The sequence below is a fragment of the Eucyclogobius newberryi genome, unplaced genomic scaffold, assembly GCF_026437365.1.
Source record: "Eucyclogobius newberryi isolate DKJ021-1_F unplaced genomic scaffold, fEucNew1.0.hap1 SCAF_4, whole genome shotgun sequence".
Taxonomy (NCBI): domain Eukaryota; kingdom Metazoa; phylum Chordata; class Actinopteri; order Gobiiformes; family Gobiidae; genus Eucyclogobius; species Eucyclogobius newberryi.
In genome coordinates this window covers 39308396-39323670 of record NW_027316056.1, presented here as the reverse complement: position 1 = coordinate 39323670, position 15275 = coordinate 39308396, and the positions used below count along the sequence as shown (strand labels likewise).

The 15275-nt window shown below is 45.0% G+C and overlaps 1 protein-coding gene across 3 annotated transcripts in view; it reads right to left on the bottom strand.

Moving 5' to 3' along the window:
- Nucleotides 1-15275, bottom strand: part of ttyh3b (tweety family member 3b) — a 55160-nt gene that overhangs the window by 6801 nt on the left and 33084 nt on the right. Inside the window, exons 9-13 of one of the 3 annotated variants that reach the window (XM_072463322.1) lie at nucleotides 13588-13680; nucleotides 7705-7797; nucleotides 6522-6658; nucleotides 3482-3652; nucleotides 814-889 (exon numbers count right to left, since the gene is read on the bottom strand). In XM_072463322.1, the coding sequence (XP_072319423.1) occupies nucleotides 814-889; nucleotides 3482-3652; nucleotides 6522-6658; nucleotides 7705-7797; nucleotides 13588-13680 (570 nt within the window). The remainder of the gene's footprint in view (nucleotides 1-813; nucleotides 890-3481; nucleotides 3653-6521; nucleotides 6659-7704; nucleotides 7798-13587; nucleotides 13681-15275) is intronic. The other 2 variants (XM_072463323.1, XM_072463325.1) reach the window with 2 other exon arrangements.

Below are 15275 nucleotides of genomic sequence, written 5' to 3'. Positions count from 1 at the left end.
GGCAGAGCGGGCGCTGGGCGGGGTGTGTGTGTGTGTGTGTGTGTGTCTGTGTGTCTGTGTGTGTGTGTGTGTGTGTGTGTGTCTGTATGTGTGTGTGTGTGTGTGTGTGTGTGTGTGTGTCTGTATGTGTGTGTGTGTGTGTGTGTGTCTGTATGTGTGTGTGTGTGTGTGTCTGTGTGTGTGTGTGTCTGTTTGTTTGTTTGTGAGTGTGTGTGTGTCTGTGTCTGTGTGTGTGTGTGTGTGTCTGTGTGTGTGAGTGTCTGTGTGTCTGTGTGTCTGTGTGTCTGTGTGTGTGTGTGTGTGTGTGTCTGTATGTGTGTGTGTGTCTGTGTGTGTGTGTGTCTGTGTGTGTGTGTGTGAGTGTCTGTGTGTGTGTGTGTGTCTGTTTGTTTGTTTGTGAGTGTGTGTGTGTGTGTGTGTCTGTGTGTGTGTCTGTGTGTGTGAGTGTCTGTGTGTGTGTGATGTATGAGTGTGTGTGTGTGTGTGTGTGTGTGAGCGTGTGTGTGTGTGTGTGTGTGTGAGTGTGTGAGAGTGTGTTTGTGTGTGTGTGTGTGAGTGACAGTGTATGAGAGTGTGTGTGTATATATGTGTGTGTGTGTATATATGTGTGTTTGTGTGTGTGTGTGTGTGTGTATATATGTGTATGTGTGTGTGTGTGTGTGCATGTGTGTGTGTGTGTGTGTGAGGTCTAGTGTGAGGTCTGTCGAGTGCCCAGTGCCCCGCCCTCCGTGTGGGCGTTGGAGGAGCGTGGAGCAGTGAGCTCTACAGAGTGTGAGCTCTACAGAGTGTGAGCTCTACAGAGTGTGCACTTACAGAGGGTGGAGGGGACTCTCTGCCAATCAGGGGCGTGTTCTCACACCGAGGGTTCTGAAAGTTTGCGTTCTGGCTCCTGCATGTTAGAATCAGAGGTTACTGCATGAGCCTGAGGGCGCTTAGCACTGCAACACACAACCTGCTCCATAAGCTAACGCTAACGACGCTAACAACGCAAACAACGCAAACAACGCAAACAACGCTAACAACGCTAACAACGCTAACAGCTGCACTGGACTGGCCCAGACTGGCTCTGACTGGCTCAGATTGGCTCTGATTGGCTCTGATTGGTTCTGACTGGCTCTGACTGGCTCTGACTGGCTCTGACTGGCTCAGATTGGCTCAGATTGGCTCTGATTGGCTCTGACTGGCTCTGATTGGCTCTGACTGGCTCTGATTGGCTCTGACTGGCTCTGATTGGCTCTGTGCTCCCACAGCAGAAAAAGGCTCTTATGTTCCAAACTTTTAGGGATTTTTGTTATTGTTAGCTCTTAGTTTCTGGTTCAGAGGTTTTAGAGGTTTTAGAGGTTTTAGAGGTTTTAGATGGTTGTTGTTGTTGTTGTTGTTGTTGTTGTTGTTGTTGTTGTTGTTTTATGGCGGTTGGTATCCAAGTGTTACATTACCACCAGACTTTATTCCTTAGACTTTATTATTCCTTCTCGTGGCGGTTTGGTGAGAGGGTGAGATGGAGAGTTTAAGTGCAGATGACAGTTTCTCATGTTTTTATAATTATGACTTTGTTTGGTGCGATAGATGATGATGTCATCAAAGAGTGACGTTCTATCAGAAATGCAATGGACACATTTTTCTGACGTTTCAAACAATAATTTAACAAAATAAAGGCATTATCAGGTTGTCAAACCATTACTACTGTGACAGGAAGTAAAATACATTTAACCAATTTTGTCAAACTGGGGAAAAACAGGCAACGTTCTTGGTAAATTCTTAAATAAAACGTTCACTACTTTTAGTGAAATGTGTAGTTTAAGTCGTATGACGACTTAAACTACACATTTCACATTTCACATACAGGGCGGAGCCAGGGGGAGGGTTATGGATTCACTTTCAGAATATTATCTTTAAAGGGTTGTGGGAACGTAGACCCTTTTTTAGAGTTTTCTCAGAAACGTGGGAACATAGAGCTAAGAGAACATAGAGCTAAGAGAACATAGAGCTAAGAGAACATAGAGCTAAGAGAACATAGAGTTAAGGGAACATAGAGCTAAGAGAACATAGAGCTAAGAGAACATAGAGCTAAGAGAACATAGAGCTAAGAGAACATAGAGCTAAGGGAACATAGAGCTAAGAGAACATAGAGCTAAGAGAACATAGAGCTAAGAGAACATAGAGCTAAGGGAACATAGAGCTAAGAGAACATAGAGCTAAGAGAACATAGAGCTAAGGGAACATAGAGCTAGGAGAACATAGAGCTAAGAGAACATAGAGCTAAGAGAACATAGAGCTAAGGGAACATAGAGCTAAGAGAACATAGAGCTAAGGGAACATAGAGCTAAGAGAACATAGAGCTAAGAGAACATAGAGCTAAGGGAACATAGAGCTAAGAGAACATAGAGCTAAGAGAACATAGAGCTAAGAGAACATAGAGCTAAGAGAACATAGAGCTAAGGGAACATAGAGCTAAGAGAACATAGAGCTAAGAGAACATAGAGCTAAGGGAACATAGAGCTAGGAGAACATAGAGCTAAGAGAACATAGAGCTAAGAGAACATAGAGCTAAGAGAACATAGAGCTAAGGGAACATAGAGCTAAGAGAACATAGAGCTAAGAGAACATAGAGCTAAGGGAACATAGAGCTAAGAGAACATAGAGCTAAGGGAACATAGAGCTAAGAGAACATAGAGCTAAGAGAACATAGAGCTAAGGGAACATAGAGCTAAGAGAACATAGAGCTAAGAGAACATAGAGCTAAGAGAACATAGAGCTAAGAGAACATAGAGCTAAGGGAACAGAGAGCTAAGAGAACATAGAGCTAAGAGAACATAGAGCTAAGAGAACATAGAGCTAAGGGAACAGAGAGCTAAGAGAACATAGAGCTAAGAGAACATAGAGCTAAGGGAACATAGAGCTAAGAGAACATAGAGCTAAGGGAACATAGAGCTAAGAGAACATAGAGCTAAGGGAACATAGAGCTAAGAGAACATAGAGCTAAGGGAACAGAGAGCTAAGAGAACATAGAGCTAAGAGAACATAGAGCTAAGAGAACATAGAGCTGTGGGACCATAGAGCTAAGGAAACAGGGCTAAGGGAACATAGATGCGCTTAGCTTAACCAAATGAACACTTGTCATGTGACTAGTGTCTGCAGAGGCTGGACTCGTCTCACATGGTTCCTGGAACTCACATGGTTCCTGGACCTCACATGGTTCCTGGACCTCACATGGTTCCTGGACCTGAGCGCTCGTGTTGTGTCTCTAGTGCCAGTGCTTTTATCTGCGCTCTCCGACAGGTTCTGACAGGATCTAACCACTGCCAGAGTCTAATGTGCTCTGTAGCATGTAGAGCGTCTTCTGTCTCCTGCTAGCCAAACCTGACATTTCACTGAACCCTGTCTACAGTGAGTGCGTTAGCAGGCAGTGTGTGGCTAAGCTAACCCTGCAGCGGGCAGTGGGTGCTCCTGCTAGCCTGTGCCAGCGCGGGTGCTAACTCACATGTATTCAGTGACGGGGGCATTGCTGACAGTGTGGGCGGTGGCGGGCAGGCTAGCTTCACTACCGTAGCTGGAGCCACAGCTGTAGAGGCTGGGCATGTGAACGCGGTACAGGTTATCGTGCACACCGCCGCGTGACGCACCCTCTTCCTCCCCGTCGTCATCCTCCGATCTTCAGCGGCGGCCGAGCGAGGCGGAGCGCGTGGACAGAGTGCACCAGCAGAGGGAGACAGAGAGCGTGCAGAGTGTAGACAGGTTTAGCCCACAACACTTGAATACAGTCCATCCCGGTTTCATCCCGAAATCAAGACGTTTCCACTTCCACCCGCAAGTCATTTTCAATCTAACTGAAATGGTTTGAGCGGCAGCATTTCGTGTTGTCAGGACGCTAACGTTTCAAACTCATTTTCGATACTAAAGAATAAGCTTTAAAATTGTCCAGGAAAGGTCCGATTTTGCCTTGTTAATGTCATTTAATTTCAAATGAGTTTAGTTTTGATACTAGTTTTCGTCTTGATTAGTATCTGATTTTCAATACTTCTGACAACTTGCGGTTATACTCTCCTGAGCTCTGATTGGTCCTGCCTAAAGGGGAGGAGTTATAACTGAAACTTGCCCTTGTTTACAAGTCTGACAGCTTCGGTCGTCAAGGCCCGTTGAGGTCTGGCCACCTCCCCCAGAGCTGTCAAGGACCTCATTAACTTTGATATGCTACGGTCTTATGAGGCTGTTGTAGACTGAGGGGGGGTTAAAGACGGCTACATATATTTACCTCAAATGTGTTGATTTGTGGCTTTTTTAATGAACTGCTGATTGTAAACCAGAATTTGAGTGCCTTCTATGTTGACCAGTCAGCTAATCAGTCATATATAAAGATCTGAAATCATTTATTATTATTTTCTACATTGTAGTTAATAATGCCAATGTCTTTGTTGTAAAAGGTCTTTTGGTATGTGTCCACAGTCCAGATAACGATGATCAACATACGAATTTGATTATTTTTTATTGTCAAATTGTCATGATTAGTCGATCAGCCCTAAACAAGCCCTGATCAAGAGTTATAACTCCTCCCTTTGGGCGGGAGCATAAATGCTGCTGCTAAAACCACGTCCATGAGATTGAAAATGACCTTGTCCAGACCTTTGGACCGTTCCTGGACCAATGAGGGATCACACTTCCATCCCAAAGGTCAAAGGTCCTGACCGCTCCATGATGTCCTGCTGTCACATACTCTAACCTCTGTTTCCTTCACTCACAGTTAGCTCCTCCCCTCACAGTTAGCTCCTCCCTGTGAGCAGATGAACTGTTCCTATGTCATGCATCGCACATGTGCCTCGCCAAAACAAAGCAAAACATCAGGAAAATAAAGGAGAGAGTATGGCTGGTGCGGGCAAACCATTTCAAGACAGAAAATGGTCAGAATGTGAAAAAAAAATCAAAATTAAAAATAAGGCCAGCAACGGAACACAATGAAGCGTTAATAATAATATTCTTGTGCTGATTTGGAAGACTATCTGCGGCTGCGAGAATGGCTTTTTCTCCGCTGTGTCCACCAGGGGGAGCGCTCTGGCTGAGTTAGTTAGGGCTCCCTGGGGCCACGTGGATGAAGATGATAATGATGATTACCGGATCTCTGAGCTACAGTAGCAGGTTGTAATCAGTGTGATATCACCTCACTGTTGTTTTAATGTGCGCTTCGTCCATAATAACTCATGATAACTCGTTTATAGGGCTGCAACTAACGAGCCGACCTGTCCAAATATTATTTCTACTGTAAAATTTATACTTTTAGAAACATTATCGACCAAATAAAGGTTTAAATGTGACGACTAGATACAGAATATTCACAAAGAACGTGTATTATTGATGAAATGTAATATTCTGATCTCATAATGCCACTGTCTTTGTTATAAAAGCTATTTTTACATGTTGTTTTAGAGTCTGTTTAGTTATTTAAAATGTACTTTTGGTGTAAAATAGTTGGATTTTTGATCATCAAACGCTACTGAATCGATCATTTATGTTGTTTTTAGTCTTATATGTTTGTTGGCCATTTCGGGCGGTCTCAAAGCCTAAACATTTGTACTTTTGTACTCGATCAAACACAATTATTTAATAGTCAACCAGTCGTCGCAGCCCTAATCTCCGTGGAGACAAGCAGTTAGCGCCCTCACAGGTTTCTGAAAACCAAAAAGCCTCGATGAAAGGACGAGAGCTACAAATAAAGTGTTAAACCGACATTCATTTGCTCAGATGTGCGGCAGTTAAAGGCCACGGCAGCTGCACACGTGCTACTTCCTCTAGCCCTTCCGCGCTGCGTTACTGTGCGACTGGCCGGGCGTCGCTAGCATGAGCGTATCCACCAAACATTCGCTGAAGCCCAAGGCATTTCCAAATCAGGACAGGGACACGGGAAGGGGTGAACAGAAGGCCCAAGTGGAGCAGAGGGGAAAAAAACACTGAGGATGAGGAGGAAGAGTGGAGCAGCAACAGAACCAGGACTCGGCAAAACAAAACAAAACGTCGGCTGACACACAGGACATGCACGGGCCCCCGGAGCTCTCTTCTGCCCCCTTCTGTTTGAGCCTGAGGAGTTTGGTTAAAGCTGAGGCTCATTTATGCTCGTGCAAACACGCTAACAAGCTTCTGTGGACAAACTGCAACACAAACTCTCCTCTAACTCGTTTTCTTTGCTCTTTTCCAACTAACGTGATCTAAAAGCTGCTGTGGGCGCCTCCATGTTTGTTTTTCTCTGTGGACTTTTTTGTCCGTTTTTGTTCAATTCTCTAGCAGACTTGGAGCGCCCTCTGGTGGTTATTTATTTACCAGAACACAGCCATGACATTAGAAACAGTATAAATGAGGCTATGGTGACCACGCTTCCAACACACAAGCTGTTTGCGTGAAAATTGAGGATAAATGAGCCTTTTTGTGGAGGTTAGCCGGTTGTGGGGTTACGTGGGTGTCTGTGGGTGTCTGTGGGTGTCTGTGGGTGTGTCAGTGGGTGTGTCAGTGGGTGTGTCAGTGGGCTGGGGGCGTACCTCTTGGCGGGCCAGGTGTGAGGCACGCTGCACACGATGGAGGAGAACATGAGGGCGGTGACGAAGGAGAAGAGCACCAGGTAGATGAGGCCCTCCACGCCGTCGTAGCACAGGCCGGTCAGAGCCTGGACGTAGTCCTGCCAAAGATGACCACGTTACAGCAGGATAAACGCAGCAGTGAAACATGTCAAAGAACACAAGGGAAGAACACAGCTGAAGAACGCAAGGGAAGGGTCAAAAAGGTTCAAAAGTTGCCATCTGCACAATGTTTTAAAAATGTTTCGACTTCCAAATCATTTTTAACCAATGACGGATTGAAACGTCTTTTTCTATCTAATTACACCGACAGTCGATGGGAAGCGTCTTGTTTTTCACCTGTACAAATAAAAATACATCAAACGTTTGATCGTCCCACTTTCCCTGACGTCCCACTTTCCCTGCATTCACCCTAAATCCTCCATGTGCTGGGACAACATGTTCTCAAAGCAGACGTGGCATCGGTTAGCGCTAACGCTAACGCTCAGCATCGCACAGGCTGATGCAGAGCGTTAGCATTAGCATTAGCCTCCAAACATAACAAACTGAAAAGGGTCGTTTTGTGAGTAACACCAGAGCCTCGCCAGAAAACATTACCACTGTTTTGGTAGATTGTTACTGTTAGCGAAAAGTGATGTAATTAGCCTTCATGCTAGTTAGCGACGTATCTGCGCGACGTGAATTTATGTTTTTATCACGGCGCGTATGACCAAACATAACACTAAACACTTATATTTAAGATTTGACTACAAATGTGTCCTTATTTACCCCAGTTTCACAATTGTGGTGAAGTCTATAATGCTGCTAGAGGTGATTCCACAGCTGTTACCTAGCAACCATATTGTAAACAAGAAATGACACACGAATTATGGTTTGACTAATAATAATACATGATAACACCGTCATTCATTAAACTGTAAGGACAATGTGTCCGGTCGTTTCCGGTTTGAGGCTGTTTTGCTCCACCATCTCAACCGTGTCGGGCTTTTCCAGACCAAGACCTTCATCAACGTGAAGCCAAAACTACACACGGAGCATATGGATGGAATGTCACTTATTAATGTTTGAGGATTCTGTTTCAGAAGTACTTCCCATAACTTTGTCCTTGGCTAAAGTTTCCTGCTCAGTGACTCCACATGTGACTCACCATGTGGAGGCTGCGGCAGTCCACCAGAGCCGTGAGCTGATGGAGGCCCACCTCAGTGGAGTTCAGCACGGACTGGATCTGCTCCAGACTCCCCTGTGACCCACGTGTTTGGAGACAAGAGAGAAGAGGAAGAGAAACGTCTTTAGTGTTTTGTTTGACTGAGGCTCGATATATAAGTTAGCATCAGTGGAAACACGGCACTTTAGCACGAGATCAAGTCAGAGTTTGGAGACAAATTATTATTTTCTGTTTATACATAATCTATATCCGTCTATAATCTATATTATACTATTATTTGTATTATATATTGTATATATTCCATATTGTAGCTGTATTAAGCCAAACCAAGCCTCAGTTTGGATCACTTAAGACAGCGTACACATGTTCGGAAAATAAACGAAAATATAGCCGCAAGCGGCAATGAATGGCCCTCGCCACGCCGCCACCACGCCGCCGCCACCACGCCGCAAGAGGAGGGGGCGCGTTATTACACCTACTGCTGAATCCATGACGCTGTCACATCTTCTCCCCTTTGTTTTACCATTTAAAAAGCAATTTTATTTAGAATACTTGGCCGTACAGAGACCATGACTCTTAGAATAAAAAAAATTATAACATTTGATGGTCCACCCCTGAAGATGAGTCTCACCAAATTTCAGGTTAATAGGGCTGACGCCCTGGGAGGAGTTCATGAAAGTATAAACTGTAAACATGTTTGAATTTCAGAGATCTGGCAGTTTCTGTCATTGCTACGGCAACGCCGTAACAATTATGACATGGGTCTCATTGACTTTTTTGATGAGGATGCCAAAATTTAATTTTGTGTCAAATTTCGTAAAATTTCATTTAACCTCCATATAAAATCTGTAGGGGGCGCTGTCGCGCCAAATTGATTAATTTCACTTCAAGTAGGTTTAGGGCAAAGAGTTTAACAACTGATTCTAATTTGACGCAATTTGGACTTTATCTGCACAAACTGCAGCAAATCTAAAATTTGGGACATTTCTGAAATTCTAGCTACAGTTTGCGGCTTCGCCGCTCAGAGACCGTGACAGAGTCAAAGATATTTGAATAACTTTTGATGTCCCACTCCTCAGTATGACCTTTGGAAAAACTCCTGAGTCATGCTTGGCCATTTTTGAAGCAATATGGCCGACATTTGGTTGGGTGGACGGCGTTGCTGTAATAATATTTTTTACTTCTCTTGTCACCATCTACCTCGGCGCCAAATTTCATGATTCTACAATCAGATATTTTTTGAGTCATTTCCTATCTCTCAATGCATTTTTGGTACATTTGGTACATTTTTATTTTAGAAAAGGGAAATAGCCAGAATGTAGAGAGGCACAATTTTTAGAGGTGTGCAAATTTTTGTGACTTTTCGTCAATGTTCACTGGGTGAAAAATAGGGGGGTTGGTCCCGAGAAGAAGAAAGAAGAATTAAAGCCGCAAGCGGCATCCAACGGCCCTCGCGGGCCGCCGGCCTTCCGACTCTGCACTTTCGACTTGATAAAGATGGCGCCCTTATTGTGTGTTGAATTAAAAAAGAACTTGACAGACGGGGACACATTGGACATGGCCAATCCAGTGCAAATGAACACAAATGTCGGTCAAATGTGCGGGTCCGCCGCACAGAGACCGTGACACTTGGAATATAAATATGGATAACTTTTGATGCCCCGCTTGTGTAGATGATTTTCTCCAAATATGAGTTTGATCGGACAATCGCCCTAGGAGGAGTTCGTTAAAGTGTGAAGCGTAAAAATGTGGTGATTTGAGCGATTCTACGATTTTCTCATAAGGATAACATGGGATGTTTCTGTCATCGCTACGGTTACGCCGTACAAAATAGGACTTTGGCTCTCATACTTTTATGATCAGGATGGCAAATTAGAATTTTGTGCAAAATATCATGTCATTTGGAAAAACTCTATTGTTTATAGGCCACTCTGAAGGCCAAATAGTCAGAATTCTGGGAAACGTTTGCGGCTCCGTCGCACAGAGACCGTAAAAGTTATCCTTAAAATTTGGATAACTTTAGATGCCCCACTTGTCTAGAGGACGTACACCGATTTTGAGGTTGGTGGGCAAAACGCACTAGGAGGAGTTCGTTAAAGTGTGAAACATAAAAATGTGGTAATTTGAGAGATTTTGTGGTTTTCCCATAGGGATAACATGGGATGTTTCTGTCATCGCTACGACTACGCCGTAAAAATTAAGGCATTTGTCTGATTGGCTTTTGTGATCGGGACGGCAAAATAGAATTTTGGGTAAAGTTTAGACAATTTTGGTAAAACTAATTTTTGACCTTCAATGTTAATTTAAAGGTCACTCTGTAGGGGGCGCTATCGCGGCCATTTCAATTTTGTCAGCCTAAACTGGTCCAAACTAGAAAGTTTAACAACTGATTCAAATTTTGTCCTAATCGGACTTGTTTTGATCAAATGGGAGCAATTTTTAGATCTGCAATATCCCAAAATAAGTTGTCCAACTTTGCGGCTGCGCCTCACACAGACCGTAAAAGGTATCTCAAAAAATTGGATAACTTTAGATGCCCCACTTGTCCAGAGAACGTCCGCCGATTTTGAAGTCGGTGGGCAAAACGCCCTAGGAGGAGTTCGTCAAAGTTTGACGTGAACAAAATGGCTAACACAGCGTGTTTTCATTTTCAAAGGAAGATGGCGGCCATAGGGTAAATCTGGGGGCGTGGCCACAATAATATTTTGTTTTTGTCCTCACGAGAGGAATGTGTGTTCCGAATTTCGTAGCTCTACGACAAAGTTGACCTCGGGGCGTCTCCCATAGGCGCAATGTATTTTGACTTTTGTCGGTGGCGCTGTCGCGCCATTTTTTAACGGAAAAAAAAATGGCCCAGAAAAAACTAAATTTTTCGCCGATTCTGAATTTTGGGCAAAGTTTGGTGAGTATTTGAGCATGTTCAGGGGGTCAAATTAGAGTTCAAAGCGATGAAGAACAAGAAAAATAATAATAAATATAGCCGCAAGCGGCAATGATCGGCCCTCGCCACACCGCCGCCACGCCGCAAGAGGAGGGGGCGCTAACGCGCCCCAATTGTCCTTTCATTACGCCTACTGCTGAATCTGTGACGCTGTCACATCTTCTCCCCTTTGTTTTACCATCAAAAAGCTATTTTATTTTGAATTCTTGGCAAAATGTGCGGCTTTGCCGCACAGACACCGTAACTCTTTGAATGAAAATGTGGATAACTTTTGATGGTCCTGAAGATGAGTCTCACCAAATTTCAGGTTAATAGGGCTGACGCCCTGGGAGGGGTTTGTGAAAGTCTAAAGTGTAAACATGTTCTGGCGATTTCCCCATTGGAATAACATGAAAGGTTTCGGTCATCGTTACGGCAACGCCATAACAATTATGACATGAGTCATTGACTTTTTTGATGGGGATGCTAAAATTGAGTTGTGTGTCAAATTTCATATAATTTCGCAAAACTAAACATTTAACCTCCATATAAAATCTGTAGGGGGCGCTGTGGCGCCAAATGAATTTATTTCACTTCAAGTAGGTTTAGGGCAAAGAGTTTAACAACTGATTCTAATTTGACGCAATTCGGACTTTATCTGCGCAAACGGCAGAAATTTTAAATAAGGGAGATTTCTGAAATTCTAGCTACAGTTTGCGGCTTTGCCGCAGAGAGACCGTGAGAGGTATCAATGTAATTTGGATAACTTTTGATGTCCCACTCCTCAGTAAAATTTTCACCAAATTTCAGCTTTTTAGAGCCAACGCCCTGGGAGGAGTTCGTAAAAGTACGACGTTTGGAAAAACTCCGAAGTCATGTTTAGCCATTTTTGAACCAATATGGCCGACATTTGGTTGGGTGGACGGCGTTGCCGTAATAATATTTTTTACTTCTCTTGTCACCATCTACCTCGGCGCCAAATTTCATGATTCTACGATCAGATTTTTTTTGGGTCATTTCCCATCTCTCAATGCATTTTTGGTACATTTGGGGGCGCTGACGCGCCAGTTTTTTTTGTTTTAGAAAAGGGAAATAGCCAGAATGTAGAGAGGCACGATTTTTAGAGGTGTGAACATTTTTGTGACTTTTCGTCAATGTTCACTGGGTGAAAAATAGGGGGGTTGGTCCCGAGAAGAAGAAAGAATAATATTCCGATGCGAAAACAATGTTTCCCATTTTTCAAATATCATAAACTATACATTTTCGGAAAGCGCTCGCGCTTTCCTACCTCATGGTGTGGGTCCCTGGTCACTGACGGGTACTTTCGTTAATTTTGAGTGGGCTCCGCCCACTTTGTGTTTTTGGCCCTCTATACAGTAATAATGTTCAATTTTTGCATTACATGTTTATATGCACGGAACATGCAAGAGATGGGGAACGTATTCGTGAGCTACTTAGCGCAAATGAGTGCTTTATATGGGGATGACGACCGCGAAGCGGTCGTCATCTCAATGTAAAGTGCTCGTTTAGTGCGCACTTTTGCACGGGCTTCGCCCGTTTACAACGGTAATGTTCCATTTTCCTACTACTAATTAGTATGCACGGGGCGTGCATGAGTGGAGGAGTGCGTTAGTGAGTGTTTGGAAGTGGGCGAGCGCTTCGCGCTCGATTTCGTGCGCACTACGTGCGCACTTTCGCAGCCGTGCTTTGCACGGCCTTACGAGATTAATAGGCCTCTCGCCAGCTTGTGGCGCTCGGGCCTAATAATATTTTTAGCAAAAACAATATAGCCGTTTCCACTATAACAACAAATTATACATCGTTTGAAAGCTCTAAGCCTTCCTGATGCCGCCATGGGGTGGAATCATCATTACGAGCGCTTACGCGCTCGTCACTCCCTATTCCGTCGGGATGCCCCGCCCACTCCCCATAGACTTCCATTGATTTGAGCAGATACAAGCATGGCCCATGCCTGCGGCATGGATTCTCGCGTACGGGACGATGCCAGGAGGGTTTTTGGAGGAATGCAGCGCTTCGCGCTGCATTCCTCCATTTCTGTCATAGCAGGAGTAAGTATGCATGATCCATGCCTTCGGCATGGGCTAGTTCACTGTACTTGCCAGGGGCGACGGGGTACCAAACAAACAGTTGCAATGCTGCCTTCGGCAGCGTTGCGGGAGCAATAGGCCCTCCGCCCTGCTGGGGCTCGGGCCTAATAATATTCCGATGCGAAAACAATGTTTCCCATTTTTCAAATATCATAAACTATACATTTCGGAAAGAGCTCGCGCTTTCCTACCTCATGGTGTGGGTCCCTGGTCACTGACGGGTACTTTCGTTAATTTTGTGTTTAGAGGGCCAAACACTTGTTTTTGGCCCTCTAAACACAAAATTAACGAAAGTACCCTCTAAACAGTAATAATGTTAAATTTTTGCATTACATGCTTATATGCACGGAACATGCAAGAGATGGGGAACGTATTTGTGAGCTACTTAGCGCAAATGAGTGCTTTATATGGTGATGACGACCACTACGCAGTCGTCATCCCAATGTAAAGTGCTTGTTTAGTGCGCACTTTTGCACGGGCTTCGCCCGTTTACAACAGTAATGTTCCATTTTCCTACAACTAATTAGTCTGCACGGGGCGTGCATGAGTGAAGGAGTGCGTTAGTGAGTGTTTGGAAGTGGGCGAGCGCTTTGCGCCCAATTTCGTACGCACTTTTGCAGCCGTGCTTCGCTCGGGCCTAATAAATGATACTTTCAGTCTCTGCAGACTTTTACATTTCATAATGTATCATCTGTTCACTTTTCACTTTTCAAACTAAAGTAACACGGATTGTTCAAGCCCACAAGACACTCACTGGGGTCATCAGTCCTGTCCAAGTCCAAGTCGAGTCCAAGTCAAGTCCTGCATGTCCAAAGTGAAAGAGCCTCTGTGTCAGACCTTAGTGCTGGCGTAGTCTCCTGTAGCCGAGCGCAGGAGCTCAGCCACGTCGTCCTGCATCTCCACCAGGGCCTTATGACTGCCCGACAGCCTCTGTAAGGCAAGGCAAGTTTATTTGTAGAGCACATTTCATACACAAGGCAATTCAAAGTGCTTCACACAGCAGGAAAAATGCATTAAAATCACAAAGAAATTACAGAAACAGAAATACGATAAAATTAACTAAATAAAAAAATAATAAAAAAAAAAACACCTAGCCACAAAGGGTAACGTGTTTTCGGAGTCCAACTCCCTTTTAAATCAGTCCAACTGATTGTCTAAATTAATGAAATCACTAATTATCACTCTGCGCACACACACACACACACACACAAACCAGATTGAACCTCAGATGGAGAGTCTCATCACACTATAAACCATTCCATCCCCCTACAAAGGCTGCGCCAACTGGGTGTTGAGGGCTCTGCACTTGACTGGCTCACATCCTACCTCACCAACAGGCAAGAGTTCATTTCCCTCTCCGGTCACTCATCCACCCTCTCCCCAGTAATGCAGGGGGTCCCCCAGGGCTCAGTCCTCGGGCCCCTTCTCTTCATCTGCTACCTCTTCCCCCTTGGTCACATCCTCCGCCAACTCAACCTGGACTTTCACTGCTACGCTGACGACACCCAGATATACCTCACCACCAAATCCACCCAAAACCCTCCCCTCAGCCACATCCAAACCTGCATCTCTACAATAAAATCATGGCTCACTCTCAACTTCCTCAAACTGAACAGTGACAAAACAGAGCTCCTCCTCATTGGCACCAAATCCACTCTCAATAAAACTGGTCCCTTTTCACTCAGCATCGACACCTCGACCATCACCCCCTCTACCCTGGTACGCAATCTCAGTGTCATCATGGACCCCACCCTCTCCTTCACTCCCCATGTCAGCCACATCGTCAAGACCTCATACTTCCACCTCCGCCGCATCGCCAAAATCAGACACTGCCTCACCCTCCCCGCTGCTGAATCCCTCATCCATGCCTTCATCTCCTCCCGCCTCGACTACTGCAACTCCCTCCTCACTGGCATCTCCTCCCATTCCCTCCACAGACTCCAAATGGTCCAAAACTCCGCTGCCCGCCTCCTCACCCACACCCGCCTCCTCACCCACACCCGGTCCCGTGATCACATCACTCCCGTTCTCCGCTCTCTCCACTGGCTCCCCATCAAGCAGCGCATAAACTTTAAAATACTCCTCCTCACCTTCAAAGCTCTTCACCACCTTGCCCCCCCCCTACCTGTCTGACCTCCTCATCCCCCACCGCCCCACCCGAGCTCTCCGATCCTCCTCCTCTCTCACCCTGACTGCACCAACATCCCGACTCAAAACTTTTGGCGACAGAGCATTCTCCCGAACAGCACCCCGACTCTGGAACTCCCTCCCCCAACCTGTCCGCCACTCTCCCTCACTCACAACATTCAAATCCCGCCTAAAAACATACCTCTTCACCCAAGCCTATGACCTCCCCTACCCCTAGCCTCCTCTACCCCATTGCCTACTCTTCTACCCCCTGTTACATCCCCATCTTTTTCTCTCTACTTCTTCTGTCTTGTTCATTTTATCTGTATATTAATGTGTTCTGTACGTGTTGTCCCCCCTGTCTGTAAACCCCCCCCCCCCTTTTTTATTATGTTCAG